Source organism: Mastomys coucha, unplaced genomic scaffold, assembly GCF_008632895.1.
Source record: "Mastomys coucha isolate ucsf_1 unplaced genomic scaffold, UCSF_Mcou_1 pScaffold22, whole genome shotgun sequence".
Taxonomy (NCBI): Eukaryota; Metazoa; Chordata; class Mammalia; order Rodentia; family Muridae; genus Mastomys; species Mastomys coucha.
This window is the reverse complement of record NW_022196905.1, coordinates 137,207,340-137,224,387: the sequence shown is the minus strand read 5'-3', so window position 1 is coordinate 137,224,387 and position 17,048 is coordinate 137,207,340. Positions and strand designations below refer to the sequence as shown.

General features: G+C 51.0%; 1 protein-coding gene across 2 annotated transcripts in view; it reads left to right on the top strand.

The window, feature by feature from the left end:
- Fbxl18 (F-box and leucine rich repeat protein 18) overlaps positions 1-8,671 on the top strand; it is a 23,087-nt gene extending 14,416 nt beyond the window's left edge. The window contains exons 4-5 of one of the 2 annotated variants that reach the window (XM_031338597.1): positions 1,387-1,605; positions 7,983-8,671. In XM_031338597.1, the coding sequence (XP_031194457.1) occupies positions 1,387-1,605; positions 7,983-8,139 (376 nt within the window). In that variant the 3' untranslated portion in view covers positions 8,140-8,671. Of the gene's footprint in view, positions 1-1,386; positions 1,606-7,982 lie in introns of those variants that run through there. The other variant, XM_031338598.1, reaches the window with a different exon arrangement.
- Positions 8,672-17,048: the final 8,377 nt, after the last annotated feature.

Here is a 17,048-nt window from a genome sequence, read left to right as displayed (position 1 = left end):
AAAAGAAAAAAAAAGAAAGAAAGAAAAAGAAAAGAAAAGAAAAATGTTTGAAAGTATGTACAGGATGCGTTGTATAACTAGGCCTGGGGGTACATGGGCTTTAGTGCAAGTCCATACTGCCACCTAGTGGTAGAAGTGGGAGCTGCTGCCTGGTACTGGGCTTCAATCCCATGTTGTTGGGACCATTGGGATGGGGTTTCTCTCCCTCCCCTCCCCTCTCTGCAGCTCCTGACCCTGCATCCCTCCTGCCTGCCACTTTCTCACCCTGTAAAGAAGCACTTGGGAAGCCAAGGCAGAAGAAAACTAAATTCCAGGCTGGCCAGGACACCAGAGCAAGATCCCATCTAAGATTTAAAAATCAAAGGGCAGGGAGTATGGTTCTGTGCTGGAGTGCTTGCCTAGCATATGTGAGGCCTAAGTTCAGTTCCCAGCATTGAAAAAAAAAATCCAGGTGGTGGCATGTGCCTTTGATCCCAGCACTCAGGAGACAGAGACAGGCAGATAGATCTCTGAGTTTGAGGCCAGCCTGGTCTACAGAGTGAGTTCTAAGCCAGTCAAGGCTATATAGAAACCCTGTCTTAAGGGGGGGGATGTGAAGAGTGGGGGCTGTAGCTGTGATAGAGCCTGGCTGTCATGCTTGAAGCCCTGAGTTCAGTCTATGGCATTATACACGCACTAAATTTCTAGGGGCCATGGAGAGGTGACTCAGTGGTTAAGAGCATGCACTACTCTTGCACAGGACCCTAGAATCTAGTTCTGGGGGATCTGACAGCCTCTTTTGTCCTCCTTGGGTACATTCATGCAGGAATTCACACATATTTGTATAAAATATAAATAAATAAGTCTTTTTTAAATTTAAAATGGGTGTGTGTGGGGGGGGGAATCAGTTTAAAATCCAATGTGAATGTGTGTCTCTTGGGGCTCCACAGATGTGAGTGACTGGTGTACTTGGTAAAGGGGGAAATGCCACATGACCACTTCCATGGCCTCAAGAGTCCTGTCCCTTGTGTCTAAGAATGGCAGTCTCCCTTATGTGGAGTTGGTGTGGCACGGCTTGTCCTCTGGGCCGATGACAAGATGCTGAATACTGAGCTCAAAGCATCCCTGACAGGCTTCCCTCCCTTTCTCACCCTCTCTGGCCCTCTGGACTCCTATTTTCTCCTGCCTTCATTGGCTGACCTATCTCTGCCATCAGACCGGGTTCCCAGGGTAGCCACATGTGAGTCCCCTAAGAACAGCAGGTGTGGCTGTATGAGGCCAGGGGGGCATACTGAAGACTGGATGCGATGGCCTTGAGCTGGTGCATGCTGGCGGGTCTGTAGGCAGTGGCTAGCCTCCCTCATCCCTGGAGCCAAGTCCCCACAGCTCACACCCTTCTCTCTACAGGCTGGAGCAGCCCTACTTCAACGCCAACGCACAGTTCTTCCAGGCGCTGGGCCAGTGCTCGTCTCTGCAGCGCCTGTGCCTGGTGTCTCGCAGCGGCACCCTGCAGCCGGATGCCGTGCTGGCCTTTATGGCCCGTTGCCTGCAGGTTATCATGTGTCACATGTTCACCGGAGAATCCCTCACCACCTGCAAGAGCCTGCAGCAGTCGCTCCTCCGGAGGTGAGTGGCACGGCCTGGCATGTGGCCAGGTCGTCTTCAGTACCGCTGTCCCCATGACCCAGTGTCCTCAGCCCCTTATCGATTTTGGGGAGATGGAACACCAGATTCTAGCAGCATGATCAGAGGGCCTGGCCTCTTGCAAGGGACTAGTTCCCATGGATAGTCTCTGGTCTCAGCCACATGGAAGGCTAAGACAGAAAGAGCCCAGGAGTTTAGGGCTAGCCTCAGGTACAGAGTTTATCCCGGAGTCCAGAAGCCAAAGTTTAGTTCACCGTGTCTGATGAGGGCCCGAGAAGGACTTCCTGATCCTCCCCTCATCATTGTAAGGGTTGGACTCCCACCAACTCAGAAGGCTGAGGCAGAATTGGGAATTTGGGCTACCTGATGAATTCAAGGCAAGCTTGGCCTATAAGCAAGACCATTTCAACAAACAAGTAAGGGACTGGGAGTTTAGCTTAGTTGGTAGAGTGCTTGCCCAGCAGACATCAAGCCCCGGGGTCAGTTCTTACAGCATGGGGCTAGAGAGATGACTCAAGTCATCTTACTGCAGCTGGGACATGCCAGCACCCTAGAGGCAGAGGCCAGCCTGGTCTACAGATCAAGTTCCAAGACAGCCAGGATATCTCCTGGCCACTTCGGGCAACTGTATAGATGTAATGCACATAAGCTTATGCGGGTTCACATCACATGCACAGACAGACAGACATAAACAAATCTCAGCCTCTGTATACCACAGATAAGCTGGCACATGCTTATGATCCCAGTACTTGGTGATGAAGGCAGGATTCAAGGTTCTCCTCTACTACATAATGAATTTGAGGGTAGTCTGTGCTACATGAGACCCTGTCTTAAGAAAATGTAAGTCAGATGGGGCAGTGGTGGCGCACGCCTTTAATCCCAGTACTTGGGAGGCAGAGGCAGGTGGATTTCTGAGTTTGAGGTCAGCCTGGTCTACAGAGTGAGTTCCAGGACAGCCAAGGCTACACAGAGAAACCCTGTCTTGAAAAACAAAATAAAAACATGTAAGTCGAGAGAGTGGCTGGTGTGAGGAAGCCCTTCAGGGCAGGTGCTGAGCTCTGACTGACCCCGGCCAGCACAAAGCCTTCCTCTCTGCTATTGCTGGCAGCCTCGGGGCTGGGCAAAGCCCTAGAGACTGGCAGGCCTTGCCATCTGCAGGGTGCTGGCTCTGCAGCACATCTCTCCCCCAGTGACAGCCCTCTTTCCAGGGCTTACAGTTGGCCTAGCTGTGCAGGGCGCTGAGCTGCAGGTGTCCAGCAGGTGGCAGTGTTGCTCTTGGGCAGGCAGCCACCCTGTGCCCAGGGTGTCTATGAAAAGTAACCTGTCTGTTTCTTTCCTGAAGCTTCTTTTGTTTGTTTAAGAACTTTTTTAAAGACAGGGTTTTTGTAGCTCAGGCTATCCTTGAGCCCACTGTAATGCTGGGCATGACCTTCAACTCCGCATCCTCCCGCCTCATCTCCTGAGTGCTGGGGTTATAGGCATCTAACACCACTTTTGGAGTAACCCAGGCTAGCCTTAAGTTTGTGGTAGTCCTCCTGCCTCAGCTACACAGAGCAGCCTCCGATTCTCTGCTTCTCTTGCCTGGAGAGCTCAGGGAAGTGCTAAACTCCACTCTTGAACTCCCAGCCCCTCACCCAGCAGTGTGGAGTTTTTGGCCAACAAGACTGGGGTCCCTTCCTCCCTGCACTGCTGGCTCCTGTTCCCATGCCAGGCTGCGCTCCTGCCTCAGGTCCCTGGGCAGTTGCTTCTTTCTCACCCTTCCGTGTCTGGTTCAGGTGCTTCATGTTTTGGGGTTTGGATTTGGCTTCTCCCACCTCATGAGAAGTATCTGGATTTAGGTTGTCTTATGTCTAATGCCATGCACAGTGTGGTGGACTACATTTGTCCTTCACTTCACGTTTTGTGTCCCTTTTCTCTCTCTCTCTCTCTCTCTCTCTCTCTCTCTTTCTCTCTCTCTTTCTCTCTCTCTCTCTCTCTCTCTCTCTCTCTCTCTCTCTCTCTCTCTCTCTCTCTCTCTCTCTCTCTCTCTCTCTCTCTTTGAGTCTCAAGTAGCCCAGGCTAGCCACTAACACAGTGGGGATTAACCTTATCTTCTGATCCTCCCTCTCTACTTCTCAGAATTTGTCATTACAGGCATACGCTGCCACTTTGGATTTGTGCTGTGCTGGGGTCTGGAAGTGTCAGGCAAATACTCTGCTGGCTGAGCCACATCTCAGCTTTGGGATTTCCTGCTTGTTGGTGCCATTCTGGGCATTGACAGCCCAAGCCTCCCCAGTGTGCCACCATGCCAGCTCCTTTTCTCTCCCTTTGCACCATGCAGCCCACTGGATGTGGAATTGAGTTCTTCTACAAGTCCCTCCCCTATTTGGGCCTCTTTGGCCTCATATAAGGTCTGAATTCAGCATCTGGGGACCAGACTCAGTGACAGAAGTTCCTGGTGGACCCTGGGAGTTTGTGGCCTCCAGGGCTGGTGAGCAGAGACTATCCGAGTTCCACTTTACCCCGTGTTCACACATTTCAGTACTGTGCCATTCCAGTTTCCCATCTTCCCTAGAAACTTAGACTGGTCCTCCTCATGCATGGTTGCCTTGCCTGCTGGTGTCTGCCCACAGTGCTGTTGCATCAGGGTCTGGGCAATGCATGTGGCTGTCTGATAAGCCCACCCTAGACTTCTCTTTCTCACCTCCACTTCAGATCTAGCAGGGAAGGATCCCTTGTACGCGTCCCCCGCTTCCTTGGGCTCTCCCACTTGGGCCTGTTCCTTGCCAGGCCTTGCTAGCCCTGGGAATGGGGAGGACCCTGTGTCATCTGGTCTCAAGGCTTCCAGTGAGAGCTGGTCACTATGGCATTGTGGAGGTCGAGCCTTGAGACCCTGAGTCTCCTCCCAACTTTGTCTCTGGGGAGCAGCCTCATCTTCCAGGCACAAGTGGAACCTTTCCATGACAGACCTGCTCCCTGCCTACCCTGGGTGAGCTGTGACATGGGAACTGCTGCCAATCATCCCACCTGGTGCCATTTTCCCAGAGGCTTGAGATTGGCTTCCCAGCTTTCCTCTTCATGTCTGCCTGCTGCCACATGGCCGAGGCGTGACAGCTTGAATCCCATGCAGGACTTTCCCAGGTCCTGTCTCCTCCCCGCAGTGGGGCCTGAGCCCAGGAGCATGTGTGATAGCCCTGGCACAACCCCAGACAGTAGCAAAGTGAAGGTGAGGACCGCTGCTTGCCTGGAGCAGATTCAGACCTAACATCTGTGAGCCTCCAGCCTGAAGACTCAGGAATCCCAAACCTGAGTGCAGTGCGAGGCATTCTCAGGCTAACGTGACAGAGGTCTGCTGTCCACTGTGGTGGCCATCTCATTCTCTTGAGGCCCAGTTGGCACTGCATTCCCACGTGGGATCTTAAAGTGTGTTTGTGGCCTGTTACCGTATGTTGGGGCATATGGCCCTGGAAGGCCAACTGGCTGTTCCAGCCCCTGTGGTGTTCCATGTGGACATGGGGGGCATTTTTTCCCTAAGTTTCCAGCTTGCCAGAAACATAGTTAACAGCTCTCCCTCTGCTGCTGCATTCTGGCAAGCTCTGGCCCACGACAGCCTCAGGGGCTGCACTTGAAGCTAAGCGCACATGTGACTCTCCATGCCAGGAAAATGGGGCTCAGTCTGTGTCTGGTCTGCAGTCATGCAGAGAAGTGGTCTCAGATGGAGCAGGGATTACTTAAGTCTGACTTGGACGTCAGTTTCAGAGAATGGAATCAGGTTGGGGAATGAGGCTTGGTGGATAGAGGGCTCGCCTGGCATGCCCAGAGCCCTAGGCTCCATCCCCAGCATGACACAAACTCTGGGTATAGTGGTTTAGATTTATAATCCCAGCTCTTAAGAGGTGGGGGCAGGAGGATCCAAAGTTCAAGGTCATCCTTGGCTTCATAACAAGTTTGAGGCCAACCTGGGAAGTGTGAAATGTAAAAGTCTGTCTCAAAAAAGTTAAAAAATAACAAACATAAAAAGAATGGGCTTTGTGATGCTCTGCAGCTGCTCCATAGCCTGGTAGCTTCTGTAGGAGGTGTTTGGAGTCTGGGAACTGTCCAGCTCAACACTGCTCTGTGTGTGGTAACTGTGATCAGACTGTTGGGGTGTTCCCACCTGGCAAGCTGCCTCTGCTGGTTCAGCTGGGAGACCTATGACTTGGATGCTGATCTAGGTAGCTGCTTAGTCCCAGCTCCATTGAGCACATTCAGAAGCCAAGAGCCGTAAACTGTGTGATGCCTATGTAAGATGGCCAAGGTGTGTGTGCATCATGACGGGGCCACAGGCCATTTCAGAAGGGAAGATGTTTGGTGTTTCATTTGGTCCATCGGTCTGTCTGTCTGTCAGGATGTGGAGCTAAAGGTGATCTAACCTGGGAATTCTGTCCTTACCCCAGAGCTTCTAATTAGCCAGGTGGTGGTGGTGGTGGTGGTGATGGTGGCGATGGTGGCGGTGGAGTACTCCTTTAATCCCAGAGCTTGGGCGATAGAGGCAGGAGGATCATTGTGAGTTCAAGGCCAGACCTGGTATACAGGACAGCAGATTCCAGGACAGCCAAAACTACACAGAGAAACCCTGTCTCGAAGAACAAAACAAGGGCTGGAGAGATGGCTCCGTGGTTAAGAGCACTGGCTGTTCCTCCAGAGGACCAGGGTTCAAATTCCAGCGCCCACATAGCAGCTCACAGCTGTCTGTAACTCCAGTTTCAGGGATCTAGGACCCTCATACAGACATACATAGCAGGCAAAACACCAATGCACATGAAATAAAAATAAGTGAACTATTAAAAAAAGAAAGAGCCGGGCAGTGGTGGTACATGCCTTTAATCCCAGCACTTGGAAGGCAGAGACAGGTGGATTTTTGAGTTCGAAGACAGCCTGGTCTACAGAGTGAGTTCTAGACAGCCAGGGCTATACAGAGAAACCCTATCTTGAAAAACCAAAAATAAAAAATAGAAATAAAAAATAAAAAAAAGAAAGAAAAAAGAAAAAAGTAAAACAAGCTCCTTTACCAAACAGAAGATACAGAGTCAGCAGCTGTTTCTTATTTTTATGTGCTGTGTCTGTGCATATGGGTTCAGAACCTTCAGAGGCAGGTAGGGGTGTGCTGAATCCACCCAGAACTGGAGTTTACAGGTGGCTGTGTACCACCATGTGAGTGCTGGGAACCCACTCAGGTCCTTCTCATCTTAACCACTGAGCCGTATTTTAGTCCCTGCTCCCCAGAGTCTCCAGTTTTCCAGATGAGTCAGGTCCCATTGCTGCTTGGGTCTGAGTGTGGCCAGGTTGTGTGGGTGCTTAGACGGTAGCCGCTCCGTGGAGAATAGTGTGGGGGCGTGTCTCCCTCCGGGGCTGACCCTGTCCTCTCCCTCAGCTTTGGTCTGATCCCTGTCTCTTCTGACATCTCCTATGGGAATGTGTAAGGTTTAAGAACAGTGGGGAAGGTGTTTCCCACTTTGGGGCTCCCAAGGCTGCTAACAGGGGCTCTGTGGGCAGAGAGGCGATGAATGTCCAGAGCATTCTGTCTTCCCCACCCCCTTGACTCACTTCAGGTGAGCTCTGCTTCTCTTCACAGTCTTGTTTTGTTTTGTCTTGTTTTGTTTGAGACTGGGTCTCCCTATGTAGACCTGGCTGTCCTGGAACTCACTATGTAGACCAGGCTAGTCTCAAGCTCGCAAAGATCCTCCTGCCTCTGCCTCCTGAATGCTGAGATTAAATGCTTGTACGACCACGGCCACCTTGTTTTTTGTTTTGAGGCAAGGCTTTGTGTAGCCCAGGTTGATGTCAAACCCAGTATGTAGCTGAGGATGAGCGACCCTCTGATCCCCTGCCTGCATATCCTGAGTGCTGGGACTACAGAAATACACCTGGTTAACAGAGGCTTCAAGGACACTAGGCCGCCATTCCACCTACTGAACATGCCCAGCCTGGCAGAAACTGTATTCTCTTTTTGTATAGATTTGTTTATCTTATGTGGAGGAGTGTTTTGCCTTCATGTGTGTCTGTGCATCATGTGTGTACTTGGTGCGGGCAGAGGTTCAGAAGAGGTAGTTGGGGCTTCTGGGACTGGACAGCTGTGGCTATCGTGTCAGTGCTGGGAAATGAACCCAGGTGCTCTTTAAGAGCAGCCCGTGCTGCTAACAGTTGAAACACTGAGGTCCAGCTTCGGCCCCCAGCCCCACTGTTATGCTTTCAGGCTCTGGGAATTAGATGGCTTAGAGTAGAGTGGGCATTCATGGTAGACACTGAGCCCCCTGGGGTCTCCCATGGCTCACTGAGCACTCTGCCTTCCCAACAGGGTTCTCAGCCCACACCCTGTTAATGGCTGATCTCTGGTTCAGTTTCCAGGCTGAGAGGCCCGCGTTGAACGTCGTCATCTTCCCCCTGCTCCACGAGGGTCTGACAGATGTTATCCGAGATGTCCCCATGGTGCACCTGGATGAGATCACCTTATTCAAAAGCAGAGTGGCTGAGGAACCGCCGAACCTGTGGTGGTGAGAGGGCCCCTTGGCCCGCCCTGCCCACCACTCCTGCAGCAGAACCTCTTCTGTCTGAGTCTCCAAGGGTGCTGGGAGCCAGCAGACAGTGGGGCCTTATTTCCTGACAGGAAGGAAGTTCCCAGTTCTCCTGAGACACTCACCCCAGTCCCCCGGGTTTCTCTGTCATTCTTATGAGTACTTGGGCTCCGTGACAAGAAGTAATCTGGTGAGCCATGGACGAATGGGCAGTGGATGAACCAGGCTGGCCTTCTGGGCCTGGCCATGCTCCTAAGGGCTTTGTGGGCTGCAGGCCCCAGTCCACCCACTTGCTTCAGCCTAGGGACTCTCCCCCTGCTCCTTTGTCCATGGTCTTCTACAGTTGAGCCCGGTTATGTGACTGCACCCATGTGGAGTCAGGGTGGGCCGGGCTGTCACTGAAATACGCAAATGACATCTGTGAGCCCATGGCTCCTTTTCCTATTGAGATACATTTAGGGCGTAATCCAGTGGCAGAGTACTCAACCTAGTGTGTGTGAGGCCCTGGGTTCCATCCCTACCACAAAGAAAAAAAAAATGTTTAACCCAATGATTGTCTTTGGGATGTTTTCAGCTCAGTGATACTTCTGCCAGAGGGTCTCCTGGAACAGGGACTGTGGGGTGGCTTCATCCCCAAACTGAGCCTGAGGAGTCGAGCCTATGTCTCACAAGTGGTCACTTCTTAACAGTCTGTGGGCTTCCGCTCTAAAGCTCCAGGTGCTGTGTTGGTCTGAATGCCCTCCAGGAACGCTACAACTTCTGGTCCCATTAAGATAGCTGAAAATGGTAAAAGCCAGCAATGGGCATAGGAGGCTGGAGCAGGGAGCACCTACCTGTTTAGTCCTTACAAAATCCTCCAAGAGCCCTGCTTTAGTGTGTGGGCATGGACCCCAGGTTCCATCCCCAGGACCACACACATCTGCCAGATTACAATCACACTTGTAATCCTAGCACTCAGGAGATCAAGGTACAAGTGTGGGTCACCCTTAGCTACATAATTGATATAGAGGCTAACCTGGGCTGTATAAGACCCCGTCTCAATCTCAACAAATGAAAAGCAAAGGAAAGACCAAGCTAAAGGAGGACCCAGTGTCTGTGGCTTCATTCATCTCTCACGATAGCTAGAATGAGCCAGTATCCCCTAGAGAGGACTTGTGAGAGCATGTGGTCAGATTGATCCATCTGACTCCCACCGGGTCCTCCCCTGTGATGGGTTCCAGTACGTGTGGACATTGATGCAGGTGGCTTCTCAGTCCATGCCAGCCCACCAGGCCTCCCTCACTGCTGGTGACCTCCCCAGACCCAGCCTGCCCTCATCTTCTATCTCCTTGGCTACAAGCCTTCCCAAGCTGTGGTCTCCTCATCAGCATCCCTTGCTGTGCCTGGGGAGACCCAGCTCTGGGGACAGTGTTAGGGAAACAAGTCCTCAGGCCCAGGCCCCCAAGAACTGTACCTCTCTTGGCCCCTTGCCATTCTAGCTTCAGTGTTTACACGGGGTCTCCAGTGCCAAGCCCTCCCTCCTCAGACAGCCTGTTGCCTGAGGGAATCTCTCTAGAGCCCACTGTGCTCTTCCTTGTCCTTGTCGCTGAGTGATCTTAACTCCTAGCCAGCGGGATTGGTCTGTCTGCAGGCTGATCCCAGGGGATGCCCACCCCACACCCAGAGCCCTTACCCTCCCAGACCTAACAGTCTGAGAGTTCTAAGCCTGCCCTGTCCCTTCCTAGCATTGCAAGCCATTGGACCAGCTGCCAAGATTCCAGGAGGCAGACTGAAGTCCCACATGGCTGTAGACAAGGGACCCAAAGGTAGTGGAACCTACTTCTTCCAGTTTCTGGGCATGTCTTTAGAACATTAACTGGTACCTGAAGGCCACCCAGAGGCTCTCCAGGACCTGCTGCTTGTCCTTAAAATGAGAATGTGGCTGGTCCCAGCCTATGATAGAAGCAGGTTGCTGGGGGGTATCCGGTTCCAAGAATCCTTTAAAGGCAGTCCCGCTCAGCTGGGTGTGGTGGTGAAGGTTTTAATTCCAGCGGCAGGTGACTCTCTGTGAGTTCAAGGCCAGTCTGTTTGGCATACTGAGTTCTAGTCCAGCCAGGGCTATGTAGAGACTCTGTCTCAAAAAGCAACAGCAAAAAAAAGAAAAAGAAAAAGAAAAAGAAAGAAAGAAAGCAAACAAATGGTGGCCCCATGCAGACGGGAAATCACCTTTCTTCTGGGATGTTATTCAAAAAGCTCTGTCCTTGTTGCTGAGTGATCTTAACTCTTAGCCTGAGAGGGATTGCTCTGTCTGCAGGCTGATCCCAGGAGACGCCCACCCCACACCCAGAGCCCTTACCCTCCCAGACCTAACACAGTCTGAGAGTTCCTGTCAGTCCTGCGGATAGGCATTTCTTAGGAGCCAGCAGTGATAGCCTGTGGCATCTTTTATGCCCAGAAACTGGGCTGACAGGGAGGGGCTTGGACACAGGAGGCTGGGGTGCAGACTGCCTGAGGAAACACTGTCAACTAGTAGGCCTTGTATTCTCAGCGTCTCCTTTCGACTTCAAGCGAGAATTTTCTCTCCTTCTCCACTGGGGACAAGATCCACCAGATGTCAATAGCGTGCTTATTTTCGCTAAGTGCTATTTTGGCACTGGTGTTAATCGAAATTTATAGCCTGCAGCATTTGACGCTGGGAAAAGAACCCACCCTAATGGTCCCTGATTGGCAGGACTGGGCTGTTAAGTGGCAGACCATATGCTGCCTGCTGAGAGCACGGTGAGCACTGTGCCTGGTGAGTGTGTGTGTGTGTGTGTGTGTGTGTGTGTGCATACATGTGTACTTGTACTTGCATGCGTACACATGTATATGTGTCTGCCTGTGTGCATGCATCTGAGCCTGCATCTTCTGATGTGTGTGCTCCACATTAAGGAGGGACATGGGTGAATTCACCTTTGTAAACAGAAACCCCTGAGCCGCCATGGCTGCCTGCACCCCTGCCTCAGCCCACCCTGGCTGTTCTTGCCTCTTTCCCCAGACCTTGTGGGTTTTTTGTTTGTTTTGGTTTTTTGTTTTGTTTTGTTTTGTTTTGTTTTGTTTTTTGATACAGGGTTTTTCCAGCATAGCCTTGGCTGTCCTGGAACTCCCTCTATAGACCAGGCTGGCCTTGAACTCAAAGAGATCCTCCTGCCTCTGCCTTCCGAGTGCTGGGATTAAAGGCGTGCGCCACCATTGCCTGGCTAGACCTTGTATTTTATATGCTGTCTTTGATGCCATGTCTCCAAACCCTCTTGCTTGGCATAAACCAGCAAACCAGGCTCATTGAGTGGCTTTCCTATTTTCTTCTTAAAACTGTGCATGTGTGCATGTGTGTATGCAGGCCTGTGTGACATGGCACATGTGTAGAGGGCAGAGGACAATCTTGGGTGTCTCTTCTCACCTTCCACCTTGTTTGAGACAGTCTTTTGTTCGGTATTGTATACGACAGGGTAGCTGGCTCATGAACTTCCAGGGATTCTCCTGTCTCCACCCATCCACTCTTCCATGGGCATTCCGTGATGACAGATGTAGCTACCAAGCTTGGCTTCCTGTGGGTTCTGGGGCTCAGAGCTCAGGTCCTCAAGAAACAAGTTCTCTATCCATGGAGCCAGGTTCTCAACCCACTTTCCTGATTTTCATAAGGAGGAATTTTACTGGCCAGATTGAAGAAGGCACTGCTTTGATATGATAGGGACAGGCTTTGTCCTGCCAGTGGCCCCTAGAGGCCCTGTAATACGGCCACGGGGTCCAGACCCAAGCTGTGACTAGTTAGGATAAGGACTGGATCCAGACACTTGAATCCACTGTTTGCTTCACATTTGGGCACCCAGGGCAGATTCCCTGTCCATCTACTGCATCAGACTCAGAGTTAAAAGCCACGTGCTTAGCAAGATGATGGGGGCTGGGCCAGTCTAGGGCCGTAGAGGTCTGAGGGAAAGATGGGCCTAAGCAGTGGGGCTGTTGGTGCCAAAGGCCAGGCCTCAAGCAGGATGGACGGCCAACCTCACACCCACTCCAAGAGGGGCTAGCATGCCGTCCTCCCTCCAGCTTCCACTGCTACCTACCCCCTTGAAGACCCAGAAATTGCTGAACTCTTCTAAGGGAAAAAATAAGAGAAGCTAAGTGTGATGCATCTCATCTCAGACTGGAGAAGGTGAAATCAGAAGGTCAGGAGTTCAAGGCCAACTTCAGCTATGTAATGAATTTAAAGCCAGCCTGGGCTTCGTGAGACACTATGTCAATGGAAGTGGGCGTGGGGGAGGAGCGAGGGGGGGGGGAGGAACATTTGAATGGGGTATGAAGAAACAGGAGAGAAGAAATTTTGAATGGGGTATAGAGTATAACTATAGGCAGTGAGTCCTAGGCTGTAACTTCTTCCTGTGGGGTGACCCATTCATTAGTACTTGCAGTTATTAGTAGAGTCCACCCCACCCCCACCCCCGCCAGACCTGGCAGGCTTCATAGGGCTGCTATTCAGAGAGGCCAGGGTCCCTAAGCTGCTGCTGCTAATTCTGGCCCAGGATCTGCTTCAGAACTTGGAAATGGTGGGGGGTGGGGGGTCAAGGGAAGCACTAGCTAAGCCCTGACCTCTGTGATCATGGGCTGCTGTGCAAGGAGTGTGTGTGTGTGAGCAAGGGTTTCCACAGCAAGGAGTAGGCGTGCATCAGTAGGCGTGTCTGTGTGTGCACACAAGAGCTCCTGTCCAGATAATGCTGGGCTCGAAGCCTCTTTTTCACTACTTCTGACCATGATAGATTGTGTGGGGCTTCTTCAGGCACCATCTAAGCTTGGTATTTAGTTTTGGGGCATGGAGAAAGGCCTTGAGGCCAGGTGCTAAATGACCATTCCCTCCCTTTGATGACTGACCGACCTGACTCCTGTCCAGCTGGGAGAACTGCCTGTGATTAGTATCTGGCGGTGACAGATGTCACTGTGGTGCTGACAAACTACATTCTGAATGGGTGTTTCTATGTAAATCTGTGGCATGTGGAAAAATCTCTAATAAACAGAACTTAATTTAGAAAACCAGGCAACCGTGTGGTCCTTCCAACGGACTCTTGACTGTTCATGTGTGGCCAGCTCCATAGGCCTAAGTGGGGAGGTGCCCTCAATCTTTTGATTTTATTTATTTATTTATTTATTTGGTTTTTCAAGACAGTGTTTCTCTGTATAGCTCTGGCTGTCCTGGAACGTAGACCAGGTTGGCCTCGAACTCAGAAATCCGCCTGCCTCTGCCTCCCAAGGGCTGGGATTAAAGGCATGCGCCACTACTGCCTGGCCCTCATTCTTTTTTTGAGACAGAATTTCATGAAGCTTAGGCGGGCTTCAAATCTAGTATGTAGACAAGGCTGGCTTTGAACTCCTAACCCTGTTATCTGGTTGTAGACCTTGACCTCAGCAGAGCCCACAGGTAACCCCCTCCGGACTGGTGGGGGGCTTCCCCACAACATGGTTGCCAAATTGAATCACAAACATTCCAAAAAAACCCAGCAGAGTGTGTTCAGCTTTGGAACTCACCATTTGGTTGTCACGTCCACACTTGACAGGCAGTCTTAGAGCTCCACCACGTTGAGCAGAAGTGGACCCAGGATCCAGGACCCCTAGGATCCAGGGGGTCTTAGGGTCTCATTGCAGAAGACATAGTGGGGTGGGAGGCAGAGCTGTACCCATGTTAGGAAGGGTATCTGTGTACACCCTGGGCTTTCCAGCCTAAGCTAGACTGGCATGGCTGTGGCGTAGAAGAGTAGAGAACATTGATTGCCTTATATTCAGGAGGGCTTACATTATCAGTACATGCCTTCCTTGGCGCCCATGGGACCGTGGGCTATTTGGAGCACTCCATGAGGCCAACTATCCTTCGAGTTGGCTGGGAGGGTGAGGCTGCCTAGCCTTTGTCCAAAAGGAAAAAAGGGGGGGGGGGCTGGTGAGATGGCTCAGAGGGTAAGAGCACTCACTGACTGTTCTTCTGAAGGTCCTGAGTTCAAATCCCAGCAACCACATGGTGACTCACAACCACCTGTAATGAGATCTGACTCCCTCTTCTGGTGTGTCAGAAGACAGCTACAGTGTATTTATATACAATAATAAATGAATCTTTAAAAAAGAAAAAGAGGTTGGGCTGGAGAGTTGGTTCAGTGGTTAAGAGCATTGGCTGCTCTTCCAGAGGACCCTGGTTCAATTCCCAGCAACCACATGTCGGATCACAACTGTCTATAACTCCAACCCAAGGGGGAACCGACACCTTTCACATAGACATACACACAGGCAAAATACCAGTCCGCATAAAGTAAAAATAGATCATTAAAAAAAAAACCGAAATAAGTGCCAGGTGTGGTGGAGCACGCCTTTAATCCCAGCACTTGGGAGGCAGAAGCAGGTGGATTTCTGAGTTCTAAGGCCAGCCTGGTCTACAGAGTGAGTTGTAGGACAGCCAGGGTTGGACAGCCAGGGATACAGAGAAACTCCATCTTGGAAATGAAAGAAAGGAGCTAGCTGAGCAGAAGCAAGCAAGAAAAGATGGATTTATTCTCTCCTGTGGCTGCCTTGTGATTAGCGCTTGAGTTCCTGCCTTGAATTCCAACAATAGTAGAGCAGTCTGGATTTGTGAGCCAGAGCGACCCATTCCTCTCCTGGGTTTCTTGTGGTCATGTGTTTTACCACAGCAACAGAGGTGCACGCTGTTGGTCATCCTTGAGAGGTGGAAGGAGGGGATCAGGAGTTCAGAATAGTAAACTGGAGGCTAGCCTGGGCTATACAAAACCCCACGTAACAAAACAAAGCAAGAAAAAACCTTTCCATTGATTCTCTCCCCTGAATACACTCATGGGTTCTATGGCACATGTATTCCACAAGCAGTCTTACGTGCTCACTCCCAGATAAATATTATGACTTCATTTTTGTGTCTGTGTGATTCTGGGGGTGAAAACCAAGTTCTTCCACATGCTATGTAATCATGCTAATGCTTAGCCCTGCTCCCCAGCCGTTCACAGCCAGCTACCCCTGCCCCCAGCCGTTCAAAGGCCAGCTACCCCTGCCCCCAGCCATTCACAGCCAGCTACCCCTGCCCCCAGCCCTTCAAAGGCCAGCTACCCCTCATGGCCAGCTACCAGCTGAGCCTTGGGCTGAGAGTCTTGTTTTTTCAAAGACCTTTTCCTCTCATATTCCAGTCCTCTGTTCTGTGAGTGCATGTGTGTACACATGTGTGTGCAAGTGTGTCTCCGGGTGACCGCTGTCCACCTCCCTGAAGCACCTTAGGTTTGACCCAGCTAAGAAGAGCAAGCGTTTGTGGGGGCTCCAGGAAGGTCCTCCAGGCTTCTAATGGGACTCCAGTCACAAGTTGAACAGAGCCAAGTGTAGTAATATTGTGCCAGATAACAAGGATCATGGATTATATTTGAGTACTTACTAAGTGCAGGGCAGGGTGCTGTACTGAGTATTTCTCATCATTATCCTGGCCTAAAAAGAAAAACCAAAAGCATTTATACACCAAGAGCTGAGATAAGAAGTTAATGATCAGGTAGGTGCCTAGACCCCCTCCTCTCCCCAAGGCCAGATGTCACCTGCCCCTCAAGAACCTGTCTCACAAACAAAGGTAAATACACTAGTATTTACAAGAGTATGGTGAGGGAAATTACTTGGTGACCCCCTTCATCACCTACAAAAGTGGTAAAATTTAAATGTAAGGTCATGAGGAGATGGCTCAGTCAGTAAAGTGCTTGCTTGCCACGTGAGTTCCACCAAGTGATACATGACTTTGGTCCTAGTACAGAGGCAGGAGGATCTCTTGAGTTTGAGGCCAGCCTGGTCTACAGAGCTAAGTTCCAAAGCCAGCACTTGCATAATGAGTGTGGGAAAGGGGGGCTTCAGGGAGTGGGGGGGGGCTGGAGCTGGGCATCTGTAATCCCAGCACTGGGGAGGCTGAGGGGGGAATCCTTGGGGCTTGCTGATCATCCAGCCTTGTTGGTGAGCTCATTTCAGTGAGAGAACCTGTCTCAAAAAACCAGATTGGAACTGGAGAGACGGCTCAGCAGTTAAGAGCACTGACTGCTCTTCCACAGAGGTCCTGAGTTCCTTTCCCAGCACCTACATGGTGGCTCACAACCATCTGTAACTCTAGTTCCAGGGCATCCGATGCCCTCTTCTGACCTCAGGGTCCCCAGGCACGCACATGGTCCATAGACATACAGGCAGGCAAAAAGAAAAGAAAAAGAGAAATTGAGGAAGATTCTAGATGTCAACTTCTGGCCTCTAATGCATACACACATGTGTATTCACATGCACATATATGAACACACATACACCAAAGAGAAGGCCTTCTATTGTCAAGACTGGGGGTGGTGGTGGTGGCAGGGGCTCCTGCGTCCTGGGGTGGGAAGCTGGCTCTGCTAACCCATGTGGAGGACACGGGGCTGCAGCTACTGAGATCATGCACTCATGTGTATCTGACAAAGCAGTCCCACCTTGGGGGATTATTTCACAGCTCACTGCACAGGCGCAAAGTGACAGATATATAATGTTCATTATCAACATTACATGTAATTGCCAAAGTTTGAAATTATTCTAAATGTCCAATCACAGGGGATGAGTTAAATAAATTATCACAGGTCCCTTTAGCTACCAAGTATGATTGAGGGGGGAGTGGTTACACAGAAAGAACATGGCAGGCAGAGAGTCCTTCATGGCTGGTGTGGGATCGGTGGGAGACCTTGGGCCCTGGGTTTTATCCCCAGCACTATCCACAAAGAACAGTTAAGTCTTGAAAGTTCACTCCCAGGGCTGTTGAGAAGATGCAGAATAAGGACACTTGCCACCCATGCTGACAACCTGAGTTCAATCCCTGGGGCCTGTATGGAGACAAAGTTGTTGCTCTGGTAA